Source organism: Anolis carolinensis, chromosome 4, assembly GCF_035594765.1.
Source record: "Anolis carolinensis isolate JA03-04 chromosome 4, rAnoCar3.1.pri, whole genome shotgun sequence".
In the NCBI taxonomy this organism is placed as follows: Eukaryota; Metazoa; Chordata; class Lepidosauria; order Squamata; family Dactyloidae; genus Anolis; species Anolis carolinensis.
In genome coordinates, this window is record NC_085844.1 from 166,771,460 (window position 1) to 166,790,649 (window position 19,190).

General features: G+C 36.2%; 1 protein-coding gene across 14 annotated transcripts in view; it reads right to left on the bottom strand.

Annotated features, from left to right (window-relative positions):
- lrrc7 (leucine rich repeat containing 7) overlaps positions 1-19,190 on the bottom strand; it is a 645,519-nt gene that overhangs the window by 501,476 nt on the left and 124,853 nt on the right. For 12 of the 14 annotated variants that reach the window (XR_010005385.1, XM_062978161.1, XM_008118416.3 and 9 more), the window contains 3 exons: positions 12,619-12,697; positions 10,147-10,236; positions 7,620-7,676 (listed from right to left, as the gene is read on the bottom strand). Coding sequence is in view for 11 of the 14 variants with exons in the window: in XM_062978161.1 (XP_062834231.1) it covers positions 7,620-7,676; positions 10,147-10,236; positions 12,619-12,697 (226 nt within the window). In the remaining 3 variants the exon portion in view is untranslated. Of the gene's footprint in view, positions 1-7,619; positions 7,677-10,146; positions 10,237-12,618; positions 12,698-19,190 lie in introns of those variants that run through there. The other 2 variants (XM_062978164.1, XM_008118420.3) reach the window with 2 other exon arrangements.

Below are 19,190 nucleotides of genomic sequence, written 5' to 3' on the forward strand. Positions count from 1 at the left end.
ACTGAATGGGCACAGCCACCGGAGATGTCTGGGGATTTGGGGTCTATGGATACTTCTGAACCTGGGGTTTCTGCAGGAGCTGATCCCAATTGGGATGCTTGGAGAAGGGAGGATAGTTCTTTAAGTGTTCATGGGGCTAAGTATGGGCAGGATGATTGGGACTCCGACGAATTGCTAGGTACTCCAGATCCACGAGCTCTAGCTGTGTGGAGCTCAGACTCTGAGTAGATTTGGGACACCTGGTGTTTGGGTGTGAGTGTTTGGTCACCCAGGAGGAAGGGGAATAAAATGGGAATGTTTGGCCACTGCACCTTGCGTGTGGCAAGGTGTTGCTGAGGCGCCATTGGGATCTCTGTGTTTCCATGAAGACTGGACTTGGACTATGATTTGAATCATAGTCGATGACTACTATCGGCTTTTGACTCCTGGCTTGCTCTTTGGACACCGCTGTTATCTCCTGACCTGACCTTGGAATCCCGGACGACGTCTTTTCACCATCCTTTTGGAGCCTTCGGCTTTATCCACATTGTGGAAGCAGTCTACTGCATTCTTAGTTTGTTTGTTTGTTTCCTGACCAATTTGGTGTTTTCTTTTGGGAACTGTTCCTTTGAAAACTACAGAGCCGGCTGGCAGGGCTTGGACTCAGAAAGTGCAGTTTGCACTAAGTTTGTTTAGCTTTGTTTTTACCTGCTTGTGTTGCTGAATTATATTTTTGTTTGAACTGCTCTTGAAGCACTGATAGTGAAGTGTTTCAAGGTTTTTTCTGTGTTAACATTACTTTTTGGCTTATCTGCTGAATAAACTCTATTTTTGTTCGCTAATTGGCGTCTGACTCTTGACATTTAGTACATAAATTCAAGGAGCTAAACACGATTATGTGGTTTAGATTTTGTTTTCTCCCTGGTTTGTATGTGTATATGCATGCATATGCACACACATTATGATGAGCCTTTTTGAAGAATGGTAAGTAAATAATATAACTATAAAACATGATTATTTATTAAAATAGCATTTGCTTTGATCGATTCATGGCTGTCAGGTTAACAGAACACAAAACTTTATGTCTTCATCGCTGATAAGCAAGATAACTGTCAAAGATTAAAGAGACAGGTTATCCATACAAAGTATTTTATAACCAGGTACGTTTTTTCTAGTACATATACAGTTATATTTAGAAAGCAGAAAATCTTAACACAGCAAATTTCCTAAAGAGAGGTATATTTAAAGAAACACAGGAGAACGATCCCTTTCCTCTTACTAAAATTGGTGTCTCATGTACAGTCATATTGGATAGTAAAATAGCTTTAGTGTTTAATCTGTGATGATTGGGATGCAGAAAGGAGGATTGGAAAGACATTTTGAAGCCATGAAAAAATCAGGAGCTTCTGTAGTGAAAAAACGCATTGGTGTTTTTTTAAGTAAAGAGGGGGAGAAGAGCATAAACTTATATGTATAAGTTTATATATATAAACTCAGGGCCTCATCACAGCCCAGGGTTGTGATTCGCCAACCTCTGTAGTGAATCTGGCCAGGATCAGGGCAGCAGCGGGGCAAAACCCAGCTGCCAGCTGACGTGTTCCCATCCCACATGGGAAAGGTTTGCCACTCTGCCGAAGCCCTGTTGTTCTCTGCCTTCCACCAGTGTTTCCGTTGCCCTTCATACAAGGCTGACTGAGCACTGGAAAATCCCAGGTAGAAGATATACAAATGGAGACCATTTTCACGAATCTGTAATTTTAAGTATTCTATATGCCCATTTAATTTTTTGGAGAAAAAAAAACCAGAAATGTTTAATTCTAGGCAAGAGGGAGTGTTGCTGAAGGAGGATCTCATTCATTTTTATAAGAGGTTGTAGACTTGCCAGATTAAGCTGCTGAGTTGTGCCCAAGGTTGTTAAATGTTTCATGTACATTTACAGTATCATGCTTTATTGCCTTTGTTTTTGAATGCATACGTTGATGTTATAAAAGAAATACAATTCATGGAGTCAGCATAATTCAAATTACTTATGAAAGGTTTTTCAGAGAATTTCCATAAGGGTACCATATACAGTTGTCTCGCTGCATTTTACGCACCCTCTTTAAGTATTGAAAATTATCGCCATTAAAATAGATGCCAATGATATAGAATATAGTTTTCAAGTGAGAAGTTATTTAATGATTTTAGTGTCCCAGACGAATTATACAGGTTGAATATCGCTTATCTGAAATGCTTGAAACCAGAAGTGGATTTTGCCTTTTATTTCAGATTTTGAAATACCTGCCTTTACATATATGTAGATAATGAGGTATCTTGGAGATGGAATCTTCATCTAAACATTATATTCATTTATATGTGTATACCTTATCAACATAGTATACATATTTTCAATAATTCTGAAAACATTTTCAATCAAAATAATCTATTATCTCAGCTACCTTTGTGGATAATTTTGGATTTTGCAGTATTGCAGATTTCAGAATTCCAGATAAGGGATCCTCAGTCTGTGTACTTTTTACAAAGCAGATATGAACCTTCCTTCTGCAGTTATAATATGACCATGTTCTTTTACAAAGTGGAAGGTTTCTTAAGTTTATAAACTGTCCTCCAAAGCCCATGTTCTAATTATTATTTATATTTAGTAGATTATTTTATAGGCCATTGGTCCAAATACACATCCATCTTCTTATGGAAAAACATATTTTAAATTGTACCACCTTCTAGAGACATAGATTTTTACTCTGCATGTTCTTGTACAGCCCAAGTAGTTATTATGGGGGATGCAAGACTGCCACCAACCCTTTGTCCCCTCCAAACATTTTGAGTAAAAAAAAAACCCACAAGACATATCATAATAGTAGGCATTTCTCAGCCTTGCTTTCACCAAATGTCACTAGGAGACAAGGAACAATCAGAAATATCTACAACATTATAAATAGCCAAAATCATTTTTTATGAAGTTCAGACTTAAATTACAGCATAAAACTAAAGGAAGAAATGGTTTAGAACCTAAAAAGTGTCATGGTTCTATTGGAGTAATTAAGCTATCTTCTATTCCAGAAATTTTCTATCAAGGAAAATGGGGTAAAAAGAAAATAAAAGGGTGTTACCTGAGGTACACTTTTTATCTGTATGTCCTGAAATCCCCAGAATTAAATATTCTTTAACTGTCACTCTTTAACCAAAACATTTTCTTACAAGTATAGTACATACAAGAAGGCATCACAGTAATTTGATAAAATCTCATAGTCAATTCACATGTAATTTGCATTGTATTTAACCAGTACTGATCTTCACCCAAACACAATCCTCAAACACCTGTCCCTCGCAGAGTGATTTTCAGCTACTCACTCTTAACTGGGCAAACACTGATTCCCATCATAGTATCAGACTGGTTTTTCTTTTTTGCTGTTCACTGGTGCAAAATGTAAGAGACAATGTCATTGAATGTGAATAATAACCATAATAGTAAAGCCACAGCACATTCATGAAGAGATGTCTCATATATCCTCTCTGTACTTTGAATACACTATTACAGAATTGCCTTTAAGTGCTCTCTTCTGGGGATACTTGCAGTACAGATGCTTTTTCCTGCCCTAAATTATAATAACTAGGATGATAATTACAAGAGTTGTAACAGCCAATGAACTCACCACCCACAAACACCCAAATCAACTGCATCTTATTATAATTTACACAAAATGCTAAAATGGGCAGAAGCTCTCCTTTCTTTTCCTACTCCAAATGATATGATTATGGTTGCTTTCATATTTTTATCCAAAACTACTAACAAATTCAATCACTAAATGTACAATGTTGAAAGAAAATCCATTTGGTTGTTTCCTTCAAAAGGAAATTGATCTGTTTGTATGGATATCTAGAGATTTCAATGGATTTAACCAGTTCTATGTGGCATAAACTTTTGTGGGTTGCATGTAAAAAAGGTAGATGCAATCTACAAAACTTATGCCAAATAATCTTGTTAGTCTTTAAGTTGATGCAAGACTCTTTCCAATTAATATGCATGTGCTATTGAAAAAATACTGGACATCCAGTATTCATTTCCCATCCAATGTGCGAAGGCATCATCTCTTAGCCAATGAAAGCACAAAGCTATTCTAACTAGCCTAGCAGATAATTAACCCAACGCTGTTACAGTTCTGACTAAGGAGGGGCTATAACTGCAGTGCTCCTGTCCCTCAAAACAACTCAAGCATAGGCTCAGTCTTTTGAACTCCTTGGGAATCTGTCAAATAGAAGTCATCTGCTAATAGTGCCATAATCTTGAAAAGGGATGCCTAGCATGATTCCTTTAACTTCAGAAGTGGTGACTAAGTTTGGTTCAGAAAAACGTTTGAACACACGGAGCAATGATTCAACCTTCTGCTTCTCTGTACCAGTTTCCCTAATGCAGATATTACATGGCATGTTAGCTAGTTAAAAAAAAAACAACTCTTTTCGTTTTTTATGTACTGGACTAAGTTAAAAGCAGTGTTTATTCCATGTTCTACACATTAAGTAAAGATCCTTTTCAATTTTAACCTGTGTCAAAACAGAATTATTATACATGTTATATAGATATCATATCTATCACAAACTATCACAGAAACCATTTCAAGTTCAATAAACTTCTAGCAGAAAAAGAAGAATGTAGTATATATCTCAAGGTGAATTCTTCAGTAGACCTTGTGTGATCCATCAATCTGAGTGCTTTGTTTTCCTATGAAGAGAATCTTACTGGCTAAATGGGTAAACCACAAATAGATTTATTTCACTGCAAGCAGACTTACACCATTACTGAATAATGTACATTTTTATTTTAATTGTAACATTGAAAAATCTCATATTTTTAAAAAGTTCAAAGAAAATTCTTCCATGCTCACATTTTTCCAAACCAGAATTTTTCAAATGCATGAAGCAAATAGACTAGACATTCTGAAGGGGATAAGGAGGTAGGGCCAGTAATAAATGTCAAAGAATAATTTTACTCTGTTAGGAGAACCATGGCTTAATATGAATATGTTTCTGGAGCTGGCACAGCAGTAGTTTGAATGAGAATGATTTGCAATTCCTAATGAACAGCATTTACCCATAACTATCATGCAGTTATACTAATATGTGAGATGTGCTTCTAGCAGAAATGATTTTCCTTAAAGAAAAAAGGCTCCTAAAGTTAAATTACTGTTTGAGATACAAAAACTGATTGAGAAAAGTTAGAGCACTCTAAAGTGACGTAAAGTGCAGATGAACTATAGTAGAATCAAAGGTTTACATAATGTCAAACATATGGTGAGCCACAGCTTGATGAAAGACCATATAATTTGCCTCCACAAGCCCAGGTCCAATACAAGTAAAAATGATCTCCTTGGCTGAGGAATAACCCTATCTGGAACACTAGATATTGCTGACTTAGAAATACTATCCAAGTTGAAAATATTGTCAAAATGAATAATTACGTCAACCTTCTGCAAAACAGCTAATTTTGCTCAAATATGCCAGTGAGTGTCAAAACCATATCAATGAGAGCTTCATTGTACTGGATAGCAGAACTATGGAATTCAGTAAATCAGATATAGGAAAACAAAGTTCAGATTCTGGGGCTTATAAATGATATAAACCTGAAATTATGTGATAAGTAACTCTGGATCAATTTTTTCTGCTGTTAATAATTGTACAACCTTTATTGTTCATAGATAGCATGGAAAGAGTAGACAATACATTGAAAATAATGAAATGTACTTTAACATACCTTTTCTGTATAGTTATGCACAGAATGCATAACTTGATCAGACTTATTTGAGATCAGAAAATGGATGGCCAGGAAATTTTTGGCAAGATAATAACACCCCCCAAATGCTACATGCTAAAACTATTGTGTCTTCTTTTTAAAAAACAAACACACACTACAGTTGTTTTCAATGGTAATGATAATTTTCATAGTTCTGGACTTATTCTGTACAAAATTGTTTTCTCTCTGTAGAAAAAATAGTATGTAGAAAAAGCTATTTCCTGTATAGAAAACACTGTACCGTGTTTCCCTGAAAATAAGACAGTGTCTTATATTAATTTTTACTCCCAAAGATGCACTAGGTCTTATTTTCAGGGGATGTCTTATTTTTCCATTTTTTTGTTTATTGGTGAACAAAAAATTGAACATTTATTATATACTGTACAGTAGTTATCATCACAAACCAGTATAACCAGACAAACTGTGAATCCTATCAAGAATTTCTTGTTACTACCATTATTTCCATGAACAACAATCTATGGTACATACATTTACCAATCCTGCATGCGCTGGTGTTGTTTGATGCGTATGCTTCCAAACACAAACTTTGCTAGGTCTTTCTTTCAGGGGACGCCTTATATTTAGCAATTCAGCAAAACCTCTACTAGGTCTTATTTTCAGGGGATGTCTTATTTTTGGGGGAAAAGGGTAATTGGAGACTCAATCTGCACAAATATGTTACAGTAGAGTCTCACTTATCCAAGCCTCGCTTATCCAAGCTTCAGGATAATCCAAGCCATTTTTGTAGTCAATGTTTTCAATATATCGTGATATTTTGGTGCTAAATTTGTAAATACAGTAATTACAGCATAACATTACTGAGCATTGAACTACTTTTTCTGTCAAATTTGTTGTATAACATGATGTTTTGGTGCTTAATTTGTAAAATCATAACCTAATTTGATGTTTAATAGGCTTTTCCTTAATCCCTCCTTATTATCCAAGATATTTGCTTATCCAAGTTTCTGCCGGCCCATTTAGCTTGAATAAGTGAGACTCTATTGTATTAGTATCTTCAAAATCTATGCATTTTCTATGTAGGAAGCATGTTTATACATAAAATTATTTTTGACTGTGCAGAAATATATTTTTCTTTGCAAAAAGATAGAGAATCTTTTGCACAGAATATACAGGTTACTGCTCAGAAAAAGTTGTCTTCTGTGTAAATTAACCATGTACAATAAATCTCAAATTGTGAATAGACTTTCATAGATTTTCTCACAATGGGAAAACAGTTAAATACTCATTGCTTGTTCTGAGCAGAAAATTGATGGATTACAACCTATTGAGGGAAAGTAGTTCCATACTAATAAAATATATCTAGATACTTTATGACACTATATTGCCCTAAACAAGGCCAATCCTATCTGATACTGAAAGTTGAGCAGGGACAGAACTGCTAAATGAATGGGAAACCCCCAAGGTTCTCTGGAAAGAAACAGTAAAGAATGTCTGAAACCTCTGACAGAAACTGTCGGAATGTGCTGACATATACCAAGTACATGGAACAAAGTTCTGACTCAATATATAACAATTTCTTATATATTTCTACACTTTCCCCTAGTAATTCAGTCTTTCTACATATTACTTTACTGAATTTGAAATTAAGCTATGTTAAATATATATTAGAATGTAGGTATGGTGCCCTTTCATTGGTGCTTAATTACTTACAATTTCTAGTCATAGATATTGTTGCTTTAAAATATATGCCCCAAAAGGTTGTTTTCCAAAATGTATAAAGTACAAATTACAATGGGAATAAATCAGCAAAACAGCAACATTCTCAATGGATGGAGGAAAGTGAAAGCTATCTTCTGAACATTACACGTAACTAAATTATATACGCACTTACTTTGGTAGAGTTTTCAAGTGATTCTCTCGTAATTCCAGTATTCGTAATTTAACAAGTCTAGAAGTTTTAAAAATTAAAAAATAAATTCACCATTTGAAATTCATTAACTGCATACACAAATTACTAGCACGTTCTTTGTTCTAACAGCAATGATATTACCCATATATTACCATGAAATTATTACTTTGCACTTGGCCAGCCTCCAATGAGAATCATAACCATACGTTTTCAGTTGGAAATAACTGCTTTAAATTAATTTTTGCTGATTATTCCAGTAAGATGAAGATACTGAACCTTAATTTCCAGCAGAAATTTCCAGCTCTAGAATATTAAGTAACTTCAAGGCTGTATTAATCAGCTATGATTTCTGGCAGGGCAGATTCAGAATATTTTGAAGCCCCATGAGAGCAATTAAATAGAGAAGGTTGGGACCAATAGAGAATGCTAAAATAAATGCATGTTACAACCAATTACTCTCTAGGAATTATCTAGGTCCTCCAGGTATTTTGTGATATGCTTACACAAGTTACCACAGAGTCAAACAAACTCCTGGACAGAATATCTCTCTAGGAATTTTCTAGGTAGTAGAGAAAAGCTCTATGGTAACTCTTGGTAGAAGTCATTCATTTATATAAACAGTTTCCTGTATCCAATCCATGGTATGTTCAGATATATTTCCTCCAGAGATGCATGGCTTAATAAGTACTTAATAAGCTAACTAATTAGAAATGTTACTAAAATTACAATTTCCAAAAGGGAAAACTATGGAAAGAAATAATTGCTACTAGAGGTTCAAAAAGAGTAAAGAAAAGCTATTCCAAAAGAGTGGTGCTCTTTTTGAGAATTTAAAATCTTAACCATGTCAGGAAATTTGTGACAGGTCTAATAGCTTTGCCATTATTAATATTTTAAACTTTAGAATACAAAGCATAAACTATGTAATTTTGCATGGATTATGTGTATGTGAGCGACACACAATTTGATTTGAAAAATCCCTAATGATTGGTTAATTAAGGGAACTCTTGGAAAACAACATATTACTATAAGATCTGTTCAACAGTGAAATATCATGCTGACTTGAGTCTAACATGCACCTTTTTTGAACTGAAATAACCAAAATTTTGGATAATGTTGTTCCACACTTCCACATTTGCCTTGTCACTCTTAGCTATCCTCCTTTCCTGCAACTCAGAAAATGGACCTTCTACAGATATATAAACTCCTCTGGCATATGTGTTGTCGAAGGCTTTCATGGCTGGGATCACAGGGTTGTTGTATGTTTTCTGGGCTGTATGGCCATGTTCTAGAAGTATTCTCTCCTGACGTTTCACCCACATCTATGGCAGGCATCCTCAGAGGTTGTGAGGCATGGAGAAACTAAGCAAGGAAGGTTTATATATATCTGTGGGAAGTCCAGGGTGAGGGAAGAACTCTTGTCAGTTGGAGGCCAGCGTAAATGTTGCAGTTAATCACCCTAATTTGCATTGAATGGCTACATCTACTAGCTACTTTCTGCCTGGGGGCATTCTTTGTTAACTGCCCCTAGTTCCCATGTCTCAGAGTGTTGCTTCTTATTTACTGTTCTGATTTTTGAGTTTTTTAATACTGGTAGCCAGATTTTGTTCATTTTCATGGTTTCCTCCTTTCTGTTGAAGTTGTCCACATGTTTGTGAATTTCAATGGCTTCTCTGTGTAGTCTGACATGATAGTTGTTGGAGTGGTCAAGCATTTATGTGTTCTCAAATAATATACTGTGTCCAGGTTGGTTCATCAGGTGCTCTGCTATAGCTGCTTTCTCTGGTTGAGTTAGTCTGCAGTGCCTTTCATGTTCTTTGACTCGTGTTTGGGCGCTGCGTTTGGTGGTCCCTATGTAGACTCTACCGTATACCATGCAGCTACCATCAAAACCATCCATTGGATTGACAAGTGTGATTCATTATTTGTTTTAACAGTATTCTTGATTAAAGGCTGGGCCTAAGCAGCTTACTGCATAGCTTCCTGGTTTTTTTGTCAGAAGCAACCGGAGTTGCTTCTGGAGAGAATTAGCCGTCTGCAAGGACATTGCCCACGGGACACCCGGATGTTTTGATGTTTTATCATCCTTGTGGGAGGCTTCTCTCATGTCCCCGCATGGAGCTGGAGCTGATAGAGGAAGCTCATCCGCACTCTCCTGGGTGGGATTCGAACCTGGCAGCCTTCAGGTCAGCAACCCAACCTTAAAGTCACAAGGCTTTTACCTCCTAGGCCACGGGAGGCTCCTATGTTTGGGTGTTGGGTGTTCTATGATCATCCAGCCCAGAATGATTTATCACCTGTTTTTATCATGATCACACCAATAGTACTGTAGTACTAAGATAGATCTCTTTATCTAAGAGTACAAGATAGTTGTCATGAAGAAACAGTAATTAATTCACTTCTAATTCAAAAAGGTAATGGAAGAACCATAGAATTTGAAAAGTACATATTCTAGTATATGTGAAATCCGTATGTTTTTGGTTAACACAGAGGCAATACATTGAAAGCTTACCTTCCAAAGTTAGCTGGAAGAAATTCGAGAAAGGCATCATTTAAGTACAGCTGGGTCAAGTTTAAAAGCTGGGTGAAACCATCTGGGAGCCTAAAAAATGAGTTAAAGATTTAGCTTTGACACTGTAAGAACAATACAAATATAAGTCCCAAAAGATAGATATCCTTGGTTGTTGCACAGTGAAAAAATTATTGAACCATTTGTTAGAGCTAACATTTTGCCTCTTACTGGATCAACTTATATATCATACCTCCTCTTTCAAGGAGAGATTTATGTACCTGACAATTTAAGGTTACATCATCCCTTCATATGTCTGTGTAAAACCTTCAGTGGTGGGTTTAATTTTGAAATGAGAACTAGACTGTATCAATGTCATGTTTTATGATCTCTAGAATGAACCATTTTATTGATACTGAAAGAACATGAAGTTTTACGCAGATTGAGGACACTGCCCTATGAAAGCATTTTGTAAAGTGACATTTTTTTCAATTTTTCTTATTTGTGTTATGTACTGCTCTTTCTTTGAACAACTATTATTGAATTACTAAAAAAATGCAAAGGAAAACTTGTCAATGTAATGGAAGAAAGCTACAATGTATGAAAACCATATTTTATATATTTACTTCCTAACAATTGATTTAATTAAATAAAACAATTTAATTCAGAACTATTACGATTAATTAACAAAATATAGTCAATACGGCAAAGGTGCATTTGGTCTCGTAGAGTGTAATGTAGAAAAGATAGCATATTTATTAAATACAGGCAGTTTTAAAAGAATACATTGCATATTTATGTAAATTAAGTCCTATGGTATTTATCATGGTCTTTTCAGATTATTGAAAGAAAGAAATTAACTATTTAACTGGATTTACTCCACAAGAAAGTATGCACAGGACTGCAATATTGCCTAGTAGACTTGCATCCAATTCTCATCCATCTGGATCAACCTTGTTACTACTGCTACATATACTGTAAATTATATAGTCCCCAAAAGTAACTAGTATGCTTTCATAAAAAACCATTAAAAGTTGATGTTTTAGACATATTTTTTATAAATTTTATTTTTATCAGTATTTAATGATGTTGTAAGACAATAGAAAATCCAAGAACAAGGATATACAAATATAATAAATATATGAAAAGTAAAAAGAAAAGCCTCTGTACTTGACAGAGTTTCTACTGATGTAAATAACAAGCAGGAGAAATCTACTAAATCCATGCAACAATGTTGCTTCTCAAGAACATGAAGTAATTTATATTCTGGTCAATACATATGACATGGTTTTAATTTTCACCACAGTAAATGTACTGCTCACGGGAGTGAATCATATTCTGAAGACCTAATACTTTGGACACATCATTCAATACACATATTCAATTCCCTGCATTCATTATAAACACATGGAGATGGTCCAAGAACAGGTATGTATGTTGGCTAGTGATCATAAGACTTTCAGTGCAACAATATCTGGAGGGCTACAAACCCACCATCTCTGCTTCAAATCAAATGAAACAGCAAGAAGTCCCCTATTTTTAAGACAGGAGGAAGCAAGGTGTAGAGCATTCCACAAATGGAATCGGCAAATGAAAAATCCCTATTATTGTTGGTGCTAGCCTCAGATAGCTCCCAGTTTAGACCCATGATACGTAATAAGTATATCAGACTTTGTATGGAAGAATGCTTCTAAGGGCCTTGTTCCATTATTATGTGGATAGTTAAAAGTTAATTGCTATTTTAACTGATCTAACAGCTGATGCAGCTGTTTCAACACTGGTGAAATGTGATCTGCATTCGAAAATCCTGCCACAATCTGTTCCCATTTCTAAACAATTTTTAAATACAGTAGCATACATCAACATACACTAAATACACATAGCAACATGTATAGGTCAATAAGATTCCCTCCACACCACAAATATTGAAAAAGATGCCATGTATAACAGCTACAATCTGGGCATCCAGGAACAGAATTAGATATAGAGACACCAGAACTGAATGCCAGAATTTCAAGGAACAGCACGGTCCCATCTAGAATGGGGATCCAATGAAGATTTGGAAAGTTTCCTATCTAAAATGTTCAAAAGCTACAGCTAGTTGTTGTAGAACACACTATGTTAAATGAAATAAAAGTCTGACTTTGTACATGGCAGTTCAGATTTTTATGTACAGAAACTGAGGCTATGGAGCAGCAAACTACTTTATTGTTCCATAGCCCTAGCCATTTATAAAAATGAAAACTAAACTAGTACTTCATTCAATACAACCTTTAAAGATATCACCAGTCTTTTCTTCTAGCAACCACTATGGAATTGCTATGCCCACTTAGTTCTCTCTGATTCATTCTGTTCCTGACATATTTTTTATTACAAATGATAATGTTACTACCTCTACTTTATACTACACTTTCATGTATAAAACACTGCACAAATAAAAGAAAGAATCAGTTAACTCCACTGGTGAATACTCACTTAGAAATAGGATTGACACTGGCTTCAATTATTGTTAAACACTTACAGCACTTTATGTTTTCTGGAAAATCTTGGATCCCTAAAAAACAAAAATGTTTTGTTATGTAAGGCACACATCATTGTTCTTTAAAATTGGGAACTTTCAATTTAAGCAAGAGTCACATCAAGTAGTAAGTATTAAGTCTGAACTATTTAACAACTATGATTGTGATTAGGATCCAATGATCATGTATCAGTACCTCTGAACAAACACCAGTTCTTACCACTGCCCCTAATGAGAATCCTCATGTATCACTGATATCTTCTTCCCAATGTCAAGTCAGCAGGAAGAGTGCCTTGCTGAGTAAGTGTCTTAGAATCTGGTATGCACATGAAGTTATCTTTAAATTTGAATCTTATCTACAAACAAATCTGATATTTGTAGTAGCCAGCCACTTGAATGAAATATGTGTCAAGCAACAACCATAACTAAGACAAACTAAACATCTACTTTAGCAATGTATAAAGCATGTTATAAATGTAAGTAATATCTACTTGATTTTATTTTAGGGGTCATTAATGTTGTACAAGAGGTGTCTTGCATCATATTTCTGATCCCTGTACATCAGTTACAATTGGCTTTGTAATACCGAATCAGATAGAAAAGTGGAATGAGTCTTAAATAAATGCATAAATAAGTTCATCCAGCTTGATCCTGGGCACACAGATGACTGGGTGACTTGGAAGATGCTGAACAGACTGCATTTTGGCAGCACAAGATGCAGAGCCAACCTTAAGAAATGGGGCTACAAGGTGGAGTCCATGGCATGCAAATGTGGAGAAGAGCAAACCACAGACCACCTACTACAATGCAGCCTGAACCCTGCCACATGCACAATGGAGGACCTTCTTATAGCAACACTAGAGGCATTCCAAGTGGCCAGCTACTGGTCAAAGGACATTTAGTATAATGCCAAGGTTTTTGAAACTTTGTTTGTGTTTTCAAATACATTACAACTTGTACCCTTGGTTTGCTTCTGACACAATAAATAAAAATGTTTATTTTTTACAAATCCACAGCTCCATGAAACCAAACTGGTATACTAAGACGGCCAAAGGGGGGGGGGGGCGTGTCAAGTTCCTCCAGAGAACCAATATCATACCCTAACCCAGAGGTGTCAAACTTGTGGCCCTCCAGATGTTTGGGTCTCCAACCCCCAGAAGCCCTAGCCAGCTTGTCCAATTGCCAGGAATTCTGGGAGCTGAACTCCAAAACACGTAAAGGGCCACAAGTTTGATACAACTGCCCTAACCCCTAACAGTTGCTTCACTGATTTAAATTGATTGACTGATTCAATCAAAGAAATCAGCTGACATATTTCTCCCACAAAAGGGATTAAAAAATACAAAAGACAAAAAATCTTGATACTAAACTGAAAAAAAGACTCACAACTCATCCTCAGGCTCCATCCTGGGAGAAAGCCAGAAGACTCGTTGAGCCTTCCCAAGTACAGAAATTAGGAACAGGCTAGAAGAAAAATTACACTTGTGGCATCACCACTGAAAAATCCCATTTTCAAGTACTGATCTGCTAGAATGGAGGCAATTCTTCACAGAACAGCTAGTTTTGGAAATCATAGTAGACAGGGTGGTATCTGGAAACAAGCTTCCTAAATGCGTATGTGCCTTCCATAATTTATTGTTTCCTGGGTCAAATTTCAATTTTAATGTATTCAGAACATGGTACTGTAATGTTCCAATGCAGAGAGAAAACTTTTGCTTTAAACATATTATACAGTAGAGTCTCGCTTATCCAACATAAACAGGCTGGCAGAACGTTAGATAAGTGAAAATGTCGGATAATAAGGAAGGATTAAGGAAAAGCCTATTAAAAATCAAATTACATTACGATTTTACAAATTAAACACTAAAACATCATGTTCTACAAGTCTGCTACTTGTTTCAGAGTGTGGATGCACTTGTATTGTTGTTGGGCATGTTGGCCTGCTGCGCGTTGCTGCCCAGAGAAACAGCTGTGGATCCAGGTGGGAGGTAGACTGTGTTGGATAATACAGAATGTTGGATAAGCGAGATTCTAATGTAATTCAAAATAAAGTTTGTAGAAACATGAGTTTCACCTACAACTTTTTATGAGTGCAAGCTCTGTGTCAATAACAGGAAGTTCTGCAACTACACTTGTCTATCAAGAATTTGTCTCTAGGGAAAGAAATGAAGTGCTCTGGGGGATTTTACTGACTTTATACATGTATCCCTATTATTTTTATTTCTTAGCCCATGAGTCACCACTGACACATACTTATGTTAATTTTTATTAGACATGTCAGGGCAATAGCCTGTGGATGTTTATTTGGTAAATGAAATGAAATAAATCATCTGGGGTGGATAAAATGCAAGGGAAGTCATGGGGGAGTGACAGAAAAAACAACAACAAAGTATCACAACTGAATTCATTAGCCAAGGACAACGACAGTGACCTCTTTCAAAGACTCCTTCTCTTTGTAGAGGAATGAACTTCTCTAGTAAAAATAAAAATGTTAAAGAATCTAATTCTTTAATTTTTCTTTTGATTATAATGAATTTGGCAAGAGTTCCTCCTAGTCTTTCATAGGGATGGGCTTGTCCACAGAATCCTATATATTGTCCATTGAATAGCACTCTATAGAATAACCCACAAGATATGTTCTTGGTGTAATATGTTGCCTAAGAATTTTTGGAATTATCCTATTTTTTCTGAAAGAGGAAAACGTAGCTGTACAGTTAGCCCTTCATATGAAAACTTAATGATACTCTTCTTGGACCACAACTCACAGAATCCCACATCCTCAGTGGCCAATCCCACACTGATTCTAATAGGACAATCCAAATGAAACTGCAGCTGTGGTCAATCAGGGGTGCCTAAAACTGAAATCTGCCCATTATAAGCAATGTTTTTAAGTAGTTCTAAGAAACACACTTGAAACTAGTATATTCAACATGTAGTTAATATTTTTATTGTAAGAATGCCTCTTTCTTTCTTTCATTGGGTACTTTGTAGGAGAAGGTTTTCAAAATATAGTAAAAATACTATATAGCCTTACTTGGTCTGAAAAGTGAGCTCGAAGAATTGCTGTTGCATATACAGAGGAAAGCTGAGAAAGTTTAAATTAAATTGGCTCTAAAATAAAGCAGGCATTCACTGCAACGATGTGGGAGATGATTTAATAAAAATAAAAATAGCACCAGCATGCCCTAAAGACAGACTGAATATAACATAATTTTCATCTTAATGATACGGCCCGTGCATTAGGTAACACTTTTTTATTCTGACACCATTAGAAAAGCAGAGTGCCAGAATGCATAGCACTGGAAATTAAAGAGAATCAATTATGTGCAGTGTTGTCAGACTTTGGCCTTTTGAGACTTTCTTCTGCTCAGGAAACCCCCCATGGCTTTTAAAAATTGCTTTGCTTTTGGTGAGTCCCAATTTGAAGACTATATTAAGGTGTATTCTGCAGAGCACGCAGTCTTCCTTCTTATTGGACAGCAAGCAACCCTTTCAGTTTGTCTTTAGAGATGAAGCTACCGCAGTTGTCATTTATATGAACACATTTTTGCGTAAAATGTAGCACTTTCCCATTGACCTTTGCACAAAGTACAATTTTTGTGCAGTATTGTGTTTTGTGACATTTCAAAAATAAATGGGGACAAAACTGTTTGAAATTTCTCACACTTATGTCCAAAACTAAAATAAATGAATTGCATCCCAATTTTGACCAAAAAATACTTCAGTAGTCCCTTGAATTAACTGTCTTGTATTTAAGGTTTTATAGGAGTAACATAAAGCAGATTTTTTCTTGTCAGGAGCAACCTGAGAAACTGCAAGTCACTTCTGGTGTGAGAGAATTGGCCATCTGCAAGGACGTTGCCCAGGGGACACCTGGATGTTTGATGTTTTACCATCCTGTGGGGAGCTGAACCTGACAGAGGGACTCACCCGCTCTCCCCAGATTTGAACTGCTGACTGTCAGCAGTCCTGCCGGCACAAAGGTTTAACCCATTGTGCCACTGGGGGCTCCCACACAGAGCAGTAATTTTATTATATTATTACTTTAATACTCTAATTGTATTGTAATTATCATTACTAAAATAAGTTGGATCCAGAGTTTCTGTCACAGCCTTGAAAAGGTAGGTGACTTTGATTTGACACTTTTGGTCTCCCAAAAACCTGCTCCAGACAGTTGGTATACTTTCTGGAACTGAAGTAGTGAACTAAGGATGAGGAAGAAATTGCCTTTTTCCTTTCAATAGTGGGGTTATTTACTAGATTATGGACCTGTCTATGACACAAAAGTTCCTTCTATTCCAGGCTAGCCAGTTAAACCTAAACCATTCAATAAAAGTGTTGGATTAATTTTAAAAATTTCTTGGATATCTCTCCCAAGGACATTAATCTTTTCCTCACTTTGATAAGGCCAAGAGAAATAATTATTCTCCTGAATGAAGCTTGTAGAGATGTGGCATGTGATCTTCCTACTACACAGTCTCTGCACAAACAAGACAAAAGAAATCAAAAGAAAAAATATGGCAACATAGAATGGGATATATAAGCTTCTTCCATGTACAGAAATCTTAGTTATACACTGTTGTGCTCAAGGAAAACGACTGAGGAGCACATAAACTCAACACTGTTCATTCACATAAGAGTTGAAATGGTGTGTTCTAACCACAAAGAACAAAATTCCTTCCTATACTATACATCTGTTATATACTGTCCTTCAAGGCAACTGAGATTTGTTCATGTTGTCAAAATTATTATGCATGAAAGAAATGGTCTAAAAACAATTTTTGAGCATTGCATCCATCTGTCAGTCTGGTGCAACAAATAATAAAAATCAAAATAAAATCATTTCTTTTAGCGGGGGCCTTATATTGGGTGGGGTTTTATGTTTTTGTTTTTTTGTAATTCTGTATGTACAAAATCAGGAAGCACCAACCGTTTATATAGTGAACAGTCCCTATCCAAAATGACTTTCGTCTAAAATCTAAGGAAAATAATAGGTGAAGAGGACTAGAAAGGATGCACGAGGAAACAGAGGGAAAATGCATTATTATTTTAGTTACCTACATGTTCAATTAGTAATAATAATGCATAACCAAAGGACTAGAAGAGGGAACCTTGGGATTAACATTTTAAGCCTCCTCTGACTTTAAGAACTACCGTAATAGTAAAGCTCATCATATATGCAGAATTTTGCATTGGTTTGAAATACTGATAAAGCATTTCCCACAGATTGTATTCATTTCTCATTATCAATTAGAAGCCCGAAAAGGCCAGCAAAATTGAACTTCTTTGTTGCAATATATACCAATAATTAACTGACACTCATAATTTTGTGTAAGTGTTATTTATTGCTATATAATTGTATTGCTTTACCTTGTTTAATAATGTGTTATTATGCTGCTATGTAATGTATGTGTTCTTTTTATGATTGGAAACCGCCCTGAGTCCCATCTGGGAGATAGGGCGGTATATAAATAAAGTTTTATTATATTATTATTACCTACAGAAAAAATTATACAAGCCTCTTCATGAATCCATAAATCCTTGAAATTGCAGTTGTTTGGCAATGCATTTATGTATTTTCCCTGGCACTAAGTCATTGCTTCCTTTATTTTTTGATAGAAAATAGCATCTAGCTGGCAACCTTGAGCTTGTTTGGAGGTTCTAGCATGGGAGCGCAGCTATCGTATACCCGGGACCGAAGACTGGAGACCTTGGTACACTCCTTCTATACCTGGGACGTCGTCTTCTTCCACCGAGCACGCAGCTTCAGGAGGGACACACATAGAATCATAGAATCATAGAATAGTAGAGTTGGAAGAGACCTCATGGGCCATCCAGTCCAATCCCCCGCTAAGAAGCAGGAAATCGCATTCAAAGCACCCCCGACAGACGGCCATCCAGCCTCTGCTTAAAAGCCTCCAAAGAAGGAGCCTCCACCACATCCCGGGGGAGAGAGTTCCACTGTCGAACAGCTCTCACAGTGAGGAAGTTCTTCCTGATGGTCAGGTGGAATCTCCTTTCCTGTAGTTTGAAGCCATTGTTCCGCATCCTAGTCTGCAGGAGTGGTGCGGTGAGGGAGGAAGGGGACACCCGCCTAGCCAGCCAGATCAGCTGAATCAACCCTGGTGATCAATGGGGTGACAGATGTTGCAGCCAGATCGTCCTCACATCTAGCTGGCAACCAAAACTGCACTATTTTGTATGGCCTTTGGTCCTTACCAATGTTAGCTTTTGAGACTGTTGTGTGAATGTGGTTGATTAAAATGAATTGGTTTATTAAAAATTCTCTGACATATTTTAAAAGAATGCTTTCTTTGTTTCTGTTTTTTGTGCATTGCCTAAGGTGCCCTGGAGGACTGAGAGGTGACAAACAAACACACAAATAAATAAGCAAACATGTTTTGTTTTTCAGATGTGCATCGGTTTCTGATTCATGTGGCCATAACCAATGAAATAGAAGGCTAATAGCCCTATAATCTATATTAACTGCTATGTCAAATAAAGTTAAAGCTGTGAAGAACTGTGATAG